At 41.9% G+C, this 11,123-nt stretch overlaps 1 protein-coding gene across 1 annotated transcript in view; it reads right to left on the reverse strand.

Annotated features, from left to right (window-relative positions):
• The window catches only part of LOC108785611 (serine palmitoyltransferase 3-like), a 113,505-nt gene that overhangs the window by 56,107 nt on the left and 46,275 nt on the right, over window positions 1–11,123 (reverse strand). Inside the window, exon 6 of the mRNA XM_018554723.1 lies at window positions 5,338–5,431. Coding sequence (XP_018410225.1) covers window positions 5,338–5,431 — 94 coding nt within the window. The remainder of the gene's footprint in view (window positions 1–5,337; window positions 5,432–11,123) is intronic.

Below are 11,123 nucleotides of genomic sequence, written 5' to 3' on the forward strand. Positions count from 1 at the left end.
CTACAATAATTTAGATAACAATTTGGATAGAAGACCAAAATCAGCATAATATGCTGAGCAGTCTTTCTTTAGTGCAAGAAATGGAGCAATAAGAGCGCAAATCCTGAAGGTGTGAATGGTGTGGGGACACCTTGTGTCTGCGGGGTACAATTGGTAAAAATAGAAATAAAAGGTAAAAATTAAATGTAAATAACAGATTAAAAGTGGGGACTTACTTTAGGTGTCAAAGATCCGGGCAAGGGGGGCCACAATGAGATTCTGGCGATACAAGTATTGTAAGGAGGTGTTCAGTATATGATGATCTCCAGATGAGGGCTTGGTGGCAAGGCAGGGCAGGTCCTAGGGTTTGGCCATGACGGCTGGAATGGAAGTCATCAGGTGTGTTAATGAACCCAGGGATAGAAGAATGAAGTGAAGACCAGATGTGAACGGAGGGTTGTGTGTGCCGGGGGAGCGGCTGCCTCTGATCTTAGCCGCGGTGTTTTGGGAAGTGGTGAAGTGAAGGTGGCAGAGGGCTGGAGAAGGACGTGCACGGGGCAGTGATGAGGGACCAACGCGTTTCGAGGGGATCCTCTTTCTCAAGCTCGAAAAGAAAAGTGAGAGTGACCACACCATTCACCATGGTCCCCACACCATTCACACCTTCAGGATTTGCACTCTTATTGCTCCATTTCCATGTCCACAGGTTGCTCCCCCTGTTCCTAGAGCAGCAATCCAAATTGACTGCACCCACACACACCCCACATCCCTAAGAGAGCGCTGTGCTTTTTTCTTTTTCGTTGTCTTTAGTGCAAAAAAAGGCTTGAAGCGTCTTCAATGATTTAAAAGCTGCTCAAACAGCAAGTGAAGGCGATTACAATGAAGAATTTATTGCAAGTAGGGGTTGGTTCAAACGCTTAAAAAAAGAGCAAATTTGCATGATACTAAAGTTCAAGGTGAAGCAGGGAGTGCCAATGTAAGTGCTGCAAGTGATTTTCCCAAGATATTGGAAGATATTGACGATGGAGGTTATTTGCCAGACCAAATCTTTAATGTGGGCGAAACTGGCTTGTTTTGGGAAAAAATGCCGGAGAGGATCTACATTTCCAAAGAGGAAAAGAGAGCACCAGGACATAAGGCATCAAAGGGCAGGCTGATTTTATTACTTGGGGGTAATGCGTCTGGGGATTTAAAGCTCAAGCCTATGCTAGTGCAACGCTCCTTGAATCCAAGGGCACTACGTAATGTCACTAAGGCATTTCTTCCTGTTATTTGGAGAGTAAACTCAATTGCTTGGGTTACAGTTGCGGTCTTTCAAGTATGGTTTTTGAACCATTTTGTTCCTGCTGTTGAACGTTATTGCTTGGGCAAAAAAACATTCCTTTTAAAATTCTCCTTCTCCTTGACAATGCCCCTGGACATCCAAACACTTGTAAAGGTGGTATTTCTACCCCCCCACCACACCACATCACTACTTCAGCCAATGGATCAGGGAGTCATAGCCTCCTTTAAGGCCTATTATTTACAGAGGACATTCTCACAAGCTGTCAGGGCTACTGAAAAAGGATGAGATGACCTTAAGGGATTTCTGGAAAAAATATAACAGTTATGATGCCATCAAAAATATTGCTGATGCTTGGGATGACGTGAAAGACAAAATATAAGGGGAGTTTAGAACAAATTGTGCCCACAATTCATATAAGAATTTCTGGGGTTTACAGATGATGACTGAAACCAGGCAAGCTGAGGTTGCTATTGGTAATCAACTGCAGTTGGACATCAGTTAAAATGATATCATAGAGTTACTCGACTCTCATGGCAAAGAACTAACCAATGAAGATCTTATGGCACTAGAGCAGCAGATGATAGAATTTGGGGAAGAAAACCAGGACCAAGAAACGCCAAAACTGAAAACGTTTTCTACAAAAGAGTTAGCTGATGCTTTTGGTCTCATTGAAGCAGGAACGGCAAAGGAGCAAGATCCTGATACAGAGAGGTTCACAAACGTTTACCATACTGTTACCCAAGACCTGAGATGCTACAGCACTATTTATGATAAGAAAAAGAAAAGCTCTGCGCAAACCTCCCTTGATGCCTACTTCAAGAAACTGACTCCAGAAGCAGAATCAGACCCTGACTCTCTACTACTAGTCCCATCCCCTCCAACAAGTCCATCATCCTCTACCAAGATTGTACTGTACAGTATTTGGAAATGTTTAAAGGGGAACTATGGGGTTAGGGCTTTTCCCCATAGTTCTCCTAGAGCTCGCGGTATACTGAGACGCCGCAGCTGAAACGGATCCCGACAATTATGTCTGGATCCGCCCAGCTGCGTGAGTGACAGCTGGCTCTGCCTATCTAGAGGCAGAGCCAGCTGTACCCGCCCCCTCCCCCGTCTGTTCCGCCAGTCAGCGCTGGGGGATCGGGGCAGGGAGGGGGGAATCCAGTCCCTCCCCTGTCACGGCTCTCTGCAGTGACAGGATCGAGGCGTGAGCGAGAACCGGTATGTGTTCGCTCACTTCCCGATCTACTGAGCCGATCTGTGACAGTTTCATTGTCACAGGTCGGCTAGAACTATGAGGATGAGTGAAAATCACTCACCTCATAGTTCTCCTTTAAGCATTTACAAATAATATGTTAAGAAAAACATCTGTCCAAGTTGCATTTAAAGTAGAACTCTTTTGTAGTTTTGGTTAGTTTGCTGTGGGGTTAGAGCCACTGTGAGGTGTCTACTGCTGTCTGTATCCTCATTCGAAAGATTTAAATCGCACTTCCTGTCCTTGAAAAACGAAGTGAGAGGAAATCTACCTCTAGGAAGGGAAATTCACTGCTGTAAGAGTCATCATGGGAAAAAGGTGTCTCCACTGAAGCTTTATCACCAATCCTTGTTTCCACGACAACCCAACATTTGCAAAATCCAATGGTCATAGGCACAGACAGTGAAGTAAAATCTACTGAACAGGGGCATAGACAGCAAAACAAACGTAACCCTTCCCTATGCTATCCAAAACTGTAAAAAATTAATTTGGTCTGGAGTTACACTTAAAAAAAATGTACCTGTTCCAACTTGCATACAAATTCAACTTAAGAACAAACCTACAGTCCCTATCTGGTTTGTAACCCGGGGACTGCCTGTAAACATTCTCCTGAATTGTGAGCAATGCCAATCAATTCCTCCATTTTAATAGCTCACTTATTAGGCCGATGACCTAACTCACTGTTTGAAATAATCTATATAAACCTTTCTGTTTATGGAGCTTCTCCACTATAACAAAATTACATGCTAAGAAGAATTTAGCAGATGTTAATATTTATCAGATGAACGCTTAATGCAATCTTTTGTTGCTGCGGGTTAATATCTACTTCTGAGCAAAAATTCTTCAAATTTGACATTTATGCTGACTTCATTGCAAAGTGCTCTTACGTAAAGGTTTTTTTTTTCTTCCACCTTTTCTACATTCCACTAAATATGGTAAATACTAAGGATCTGAGAAAAACCAATGGCTTAGCAAACTTTGACACTAAAGTCACTCATGATTAAAAGGTTCTTAAAAGGCATCAGAGAATGTTCAAAGCCACTTAAGGCCAGGTCTGGGATGTTTTAGAGCAGTGGTTCTCAACCTGTGTAACCTCAGGACCCACATTTGTCCTTGGCCATTAAGACGCCACCCAAGTCGCACTGCAATGGAATAAATGGCATTGCGGTACTGCGCGTTCCGTGTGCTGTGATGGAGCTCCATCCATGTGTGCATTGCTTGTGACGTCACTCCGGTCCAGGCACCTCTACAGGACATGCAAGGGAGCTGTAAGCAATGCATGTATAGATGGAGCTCCCTTGCGGCCATAGCTCCAGCCCACACCACCTTAAGCTGACACTCGGCGCCGAGTATCATATGAATGGCTGCTTGGCGCGAAAACTGACAGTGCTGCGCTAGGGGGAGGCTGAGAAGCCTCTTAGCTAGAAAAGTGGAAGGCATGCAGCGACCCACTGAACACGGGGTCGCGACCCACTTTTGGGTCACGACCCATTAGTTGAGAACCAAAGTTTCAGAGGACTGGGCACTACAAGACCATGGCAGATATGCCCAAGAATTTGAAATGGGAGAGTTGACAGGAAGTGTGTCTAGCCAGATCACCAAGTTAAAATAAAGGAACAAGCCTAAAGACAGAAAACGAATGCATCCACCACATATAGGGCTGGTAAGTTGCAATATATAACCTTTTTGGTTTTGAATTATTATTAAATATTTTACAAGCAAACTCCAACAGTTTTCAGGACTCAAAGGACTTATGTAAGCGTGTGTTAAACAGCTGATCCAAAAATGCAGCATTCAATCCAAATCCACTTGAATAGTTCATTGGTCACATATCAGGGTATAAACTGACATCCAGGCTGATGTTTTTCAACCAATCCTGACCTTATTTATATGTGCTATGATTAAGGCCTGGATTGATCAAAATGCAACATGGATGCCAGTTTTTACCTTAATATGTGACTAGTAAAGTATGCACGTGGATTTGGATTGAGTTTGGATGGATTGAGATTGAGATTGGATTGAGCTTTTTGGATCTAGTCTTTTTGCACCTTGGAGGGAGTGCTGCTGTGCACCATGTGTTGTTGGTTGTGGGGATATTCCCTAGGATATTGCCTAGACAGGTGAGGAGTGCAATGTGACAGTTGTAACTGGGTTTACCATGTGGAAGTAACCCAAAGCCTGGTTAAAGTACTACTTGGGTTACACCAGGGGTGGACAAATTACTATGGAATTCAGCCAGTATGTCCAATCTAGGAGCCAGAAGAATTTTTTTTTAGGGACCAGCTCCATTGACATCAACTAGAGAAAACCTCAAAAGTTGGAGCTGTAGTTTTTAAGGCAAATTGGCTACCTGGCTCATGGATTTGTCTAGTCCTGGATTACACATACCCTTGGTTGAGAATCTTACTCTTTGTACCAGCACCATTTTTAAACACCCATGACCAAAATACAAGGATAACAGATATATTGTTAAGTTGCAGGTAGCCAGTGTGCATATTGCACCTTTCTGTTTTCTAGCCATAGCCACTTGTTTTGGGACTAAGCAAGTTTACGGAGTTACTACCCAGTATTAGTGGACACCCCTACTGACTACTAGTTTCTCCACTTGTTGTAATTGCAATTGCCATAAAAGTAACAAAATACAGCTAATATTTTAAAAAAATATGCATTCTGTGAAATGGAGCACATAAATTGCAAAAGTCCACCTTTGGGCATAGCTTTCAAATTCCAGCAGACATTTCCCGAGGCTGAAAATCAATGCAAGCACCTGACTGGTTCTTCTGGTCCCCAGGAGTGAACAGTAAGGTAAGAAAATACTTACTGTTATGCTTGAAAATTCGGATGGTAGCTCCTGACAGTCTGGCTCCAAGAACCAAAGACGTGTGGTTTAACTCATCACTTAATATTAAGCAGCCCTGCAAAATGAAATGGCAATTAGATTAACGATATCATGACAAGGGAACATTAAGTTGCTTGGCTTCTTTTGGTTTCAGAAGAATAACAGTACTAAAAGAAAACAGGCTTTAGCAGCTAACATTTTGGTACATTCTTCAAAACATCGACAGTTCAGGAAAAAAAATCAAAATCCATATTGGCTATCTGCCTACGACTGGATAAGATGCATCTTCAAGACCTGCAAAGCTCAAAGAGGTAACAGATTTACTATTGACTTTGCCCATTTTTCACAAAGAATGAGCAGTGAATTGATCATCCATTTTCACTTGAATTGGGCAAAATTAGGGCACATTCAGTCTTTATTGTCAACTTGAAAAAATGTTTGCCATATGTTGTGAAAGGTCTGTTCTCCTTTCGGTTAATAAAATTAGGCAATCAATAATTACATAGAGTTTTTCCAGCATGACAGAATATCTTTGCATATAATAGCAATAGCTTCTGAGTGGCAGAGAAGCTCAGTATGACTGCCATTAACCCTCAAATGACAATTATGGTGCCTACATCTGTTGCTATGTTGCTAAAAAAAACACAGATTTCCAATGGTGAAATACCACTAGATATACCATTTACTTAAAGTGACACTAAACGCAGGAGTTAAATCTTAAAAGGTATTCAAATATACTTACTATTAACAAAAATGTATCCTATTTGTGTATCACTCAGGTGTAGATCCTCCAATCATCTCTAAATTCATACTGACACTGGCCCCTGAGTGTGTTGTAAAGTAGCCACCACTCCAAGCTCACTCCCGTGATGGACTATAATGTCATGTTTTGTTTACTAATTGGTGTTGAAATTATAGCCTATCATGGGAGCCAGCTTGGAGCTGTGGCTACTTTACAATACAGGGGTAGACAAAATAATATGGAATTCTGGAGCCAGTCTGCCCAATCCAGAAGCCAACTCAACTGACAACTAGATTATACTTTAATAGTTGGGCATCAAATGTAATTTTTAGGGAGCTTTGGCTACCTGGATCCTGGGATTGGTTCAGCCCCGCTTTAAGTCTAGCTTGTGTCCTCCCGTTAACCTTAGGAGAACTATGGGGAAAAACACTTACCCCGTAGTTCTCCTTTAAGTTTTTTATTTTCTTTTCCCGTATATGTAGTGTACTGATAACTGTTGGTGCTTCCTCTTAAAAAAGTTCCTTTTTTATGCAAAAACCAGTTCTATATTTTATACAGGAAATACGGAACTGTGTGGTCACAAAGCTCTCTGGACGACAGAGCAGAAGTAGTCTAATTTTTATCTCTTGCAGACAGGAGCTACACAAAGTAATCTGAGAAATGCAGAGAAATACAGAAAACAAAAATCTGTGTATAATACATCCCAGGCGTGCTGACAGACTGCGCAAAAATGATTATTGCTGCTATAGCAATACAATTAAAGGAAATCTCACACTGGGGATCCACATCAGGAATGTTCTACAGGAAATAGGATTGCCCAAATATTAAGACATTCCCAAAATAACTGTGCATTTTCTTACTGCGTTGTTTGATCCAAACTCCTTTAATATACAGAAAAATATTATTGCCAATTATTATGTGATTGTACATAGCAATGTTCCTTTTAAGCAGTATGTTCCTGTGATTTACAGCTTTAGATCATTTACCATATTTACAGTATAGAGAGCCAATACATTACACAGCACTTTACATAGTCCATAGAACCATTCCTACCAGTCTCTGCCCCTCAAGAAGCTGACATTCTAATGTCCCACCATATTCATACATACTCTAAGGTAAACTTAGGGAGGCAGTCAGTTACATTTCAGTTTGTTTTTGGGTTATGGGAGAAAACCAGAGTGTCTGAAAGAAACCCCTGTACATGAACAGAAAAGAGCAGAGCACATCCCTGGTGGAAGGTAAGTCCAGCATTAAGAGCTGCAAGGCACGATTACTCACTATTTGGCTCTCTCAGTCACTCTTAAATTGTATCAATACCAAAGAATGAAAATGTAATATATTGCAGCTTACCAGTTCTCAGATGTGGTGGCTGCATTAGTTTACTTTATTTCACACATTTTTTATTTTAACCTGGTGATCCCGATAGTTACTAAATGTGTAACTATCTATCACATAGTTATGTGTAACTACACATAGTTACACTGGTGACAGTTCTCCGTCACTCTACTATTATGACGGAGGGGCAACATTGTAACTTTAAGCTGCTCTCCTGATGTGGACTACAAAAAAGTCCTCCTCTCTGCATCTCTATTACATGGTGTTGTAGGGAATTGTAGTAATTAATATTATCCAGGATTTATATAGAGTCAACAGTTTGCGCAGCACTTTACAACATGTGCGGAGACAGTACAATTACAATACAAAAGGATTAGAAGGATCCTGCTGGTGAGAGCTTAAAAATCTACAATGAGGGGCAAGTTTGCAGAAGATAGTTTAGAAGGAAGACAACATTGTTGAAATGTCACTATCATTTATAGGTACACTGCATTTCTGGGAAGTCTTAGGACTAGTAAGGTGCAATATATTAAAATGTTGTTGTTGCATTTAGCATCTTTTTGGCTTTCAGGATACACTGGATCTCCTGCCTATCAATAATCATATATCAGTAATGCAAGCATGATTAAGGATCACAGACAGACTCCAGCGTCTGTATCTACTTGAATTGCATGAAGAGCGAGCAAGAGCCTTGCTGTTCAGACTGATACCACACAAGCAGAGGTGGCATGGAGTTAGAGCTAATCTTTGTGTGCTTGATAGATTGGATTTAGATATACTTTATAGCACATACAACTCTTTAAAACTCTCCCCACCCCATACCACGTTCATTAAAAAAAAAATTCCCTTATACTTTCCTTAAAGCGAGCCGGTCACATGACATCCCTAGATCCTCCTTCTCAGCTCCAGTGTTAGCAATGGGCGATCTTCAATACTGCAGAGAGAGTCGCTGATGTTATGTCAGCGGGGCTCATTGCAGTATTCTACTACAGTACTGTTAGCCCAGGCTGATGGGGTGATATACCCCCACAGCATCGGCTCACAGCAAGTGGGTTGAATGACACTGGACGTCATTCAACAAGGAAGAGAACCAGCAGCCTGCAGAGGAGCAGCACCAGAGAGTAGGGGAATAATGCAACAAAAGCTGAATTTATTGTTAAACATTAAAGGACAATCATTTTATATTTTTTTTCTTAAACCTTGAGTTCCGCTTTAAGCAAAAGTGTGCTTATGTACAGTATCTTAGTCTGCTTTGCCAATCAGATTTACACCGACACTGGAAAAGAAGGAATCATTTTCCCAAGACATTTGCACATGCATGGATATTTTCGGATTATAACACCGATTTCATTTAGATATTTTTAAATGAAAGTAAAGCTTTGCTGTTGCATGACATAAGTTAATGTGCTCACTGTATATTTATTAAGCTTTTAAAACTGCATGTGTCTAGAAATACAGCAATCTGTTTTCATTAGAAGGGCTATTTTCATATGCTTAGTCATTTTTCTTAAGTCTCTACAGACATCACTGGGCTTACTGGGAAAACTGCCTGGCGGTGTTGTGACTAATTAGTGTAATTTGTAATAGAGCTGTTTAGGTCTAATTAGGGAATGACTTGGTTAAAGGGAATCACTGCATAAAACATGATCCATTATTTCATTTCAAGGCTGGACACTCACTTTAAGTCCTATATTCTTATATATACACAAGTGTAAAATAATTTTGGATACACTTGAACTTTTTAACAATGAACTTCAGACATATAACTTTAGCCCTCGCTCACACCTCTGTGGTGCGTCATGGCAGAGGCGCTGCAGGGTGCGTTGAGGTACACTGTGGCAGGCAGCATGTTAATTTGAATAGGCTGCCTACCGCAGCTAAATCACACTGAAAGAAGCATGTGCTCCTTTTATTTAAATTGCATCGCACCAAATCACATGGCACTAGGCTACCATGCAGCTAGGTGTGTTGGGGGTTCCATTAAAAATAATGGCACAGCATGACACATATATTGCAATATGCGATGCGGAATCATGCACGGCATTATCTAAGGCCCCTTTCACACTAGTGCGATTTGTCCTGAGTCTGCCATTGTACTGCGCTGCCTGACAATGGAAATTACATTATTCCTAATGGGTTCACACCTTAGCGTATTGAAAACTCGCGTTTGCCGCGCGGTACGATTTGCGGCAAACGCGAGTTTCCGAGGGGGTATACGGCTGTATCCTTATGGATACAGCCAGATACGCGCGTTAATACGCCCCAAAGAAGCTCCTGTACTTCTTTGGGCATATGGCGTTTTACCGCGCGGTAAAACGCGCAGGTGAGAACCATGTCCATAGGCAAACATGGGTTTTCACCTGTTGCGCTCAGGTGTGAACCGGGCCTAATAGTACCTGTTCACATCAAAGCAAAGTCATGCAGTGCGATTTTTGAAAAGGTGCCGGTGTTTCTTTTGGTGCTACACAGCGTGTTTTTGGCACCTTAGACTTCAATGGGAGTGCATTAAAAACACATACATGCGATGTGTTTTGGTGCGTTTTTGTGCTTAAAGTCTCCTCAAAGGAAGACAACGTCTAATGATGTCACAATAGATATTGCTTGTCATTGGCAAAAGAAAAATGCATGAAGCATTAAAATGCATGAAAGGCATAAAACGCATAACAAAATGTGCATAAGCACGCTACAAAAATGCACTAAAAAATGCATAAATATGCAGCAGCACTAGTGTAAACCTAAGGTAAGGCACAGGTAAAATGCATATTTACTGACTGCGAAAATGGTTTGTATTTCTGTCCGTTCAGTCCTAAAATTTACATGGCCCTCCCTCTCCCAGCAGCTAGTTCTACTGTTCAGGGGATTATAGAAGGCTCACATTAAGTCCGATTCAAGTACTTATACTAGTTGCATTAAAGTAGAAGTGTACTTTTATGCAAAGTACACTTTATCTCTAGGTTCTCTTGCTAAAATGAAATCACCCTCCCCTTCAGCAGATTCATACCTACCCTAATACCTCAGCTGAGTTCCATTCAGCCCTTCACCTTTCTGGTCTTTGTAGTGTGGGCTGCACCTGCACACTTCCTCTCCATACAGTTCCATAGGCTCATCCACAAATACAGTTGATGGGCCTATGCAGGTCTATGGGGAGTAAGCATGCACAAGTGGCCAGTGCTAAGAAGAATTTTGTCACCAGGAGACAAAGGACTGAACCATGCTGTTGTGGTAAGTATGGATCTGCCGAGGGGGAAGATGGTTTTATTATACCCAAGGAGCCTAGAGATAAAGGATAAATACAAGTATTTAAAGGAGAAGTGTTGGGAGAGTAAAATATACTCTTCCCAATACTTAGATTCAGTGACAGACACTGCAGCTGTCACACACCGCCTCTATAGATCGAGAGCTGAGCGCTCACTCAGCTCACAGTCTCCTACCTATAGAGAGCCATGACTGTCAGATCCCCCTCCCCACGGGGATTCCCACCCCCTTTCTCTCTGTTCTCCCAGCGCTCATTGGAGCGACAGAGGGGAGGGGCACAGCGGCTTTGGCTTTAGATAGGCAGAGCCAGCTGTCATCCAGGCAATGGTGTGGATACCCCACAATGCAAGGGTTACGTGATCATTTTGTCTAGGGGGCTTAAATAAAGTATATACTTACCTGATCCTGGTCCAGCAGCAGGCAGCACTCACCCCCC

The sequence above is a fragment of the Nanorana parkeri genome, unplaced genomic scaffold, assembly GCF_000935625.1.
Source record: "Nanorana parkeri isolate BGI_ZX_2015 unplaced genomic scaffold, ASM93562v1 scaffold170, whole genome shotgun sequence".
In the NCBI taxonomy this organism is placed as follows: domain Eukaryota; kingdom Metazoa; phylum Chordata; class Amphibia; order Anura; family Dicroglossidae; genus Nanorana; species Nanorana parkeri.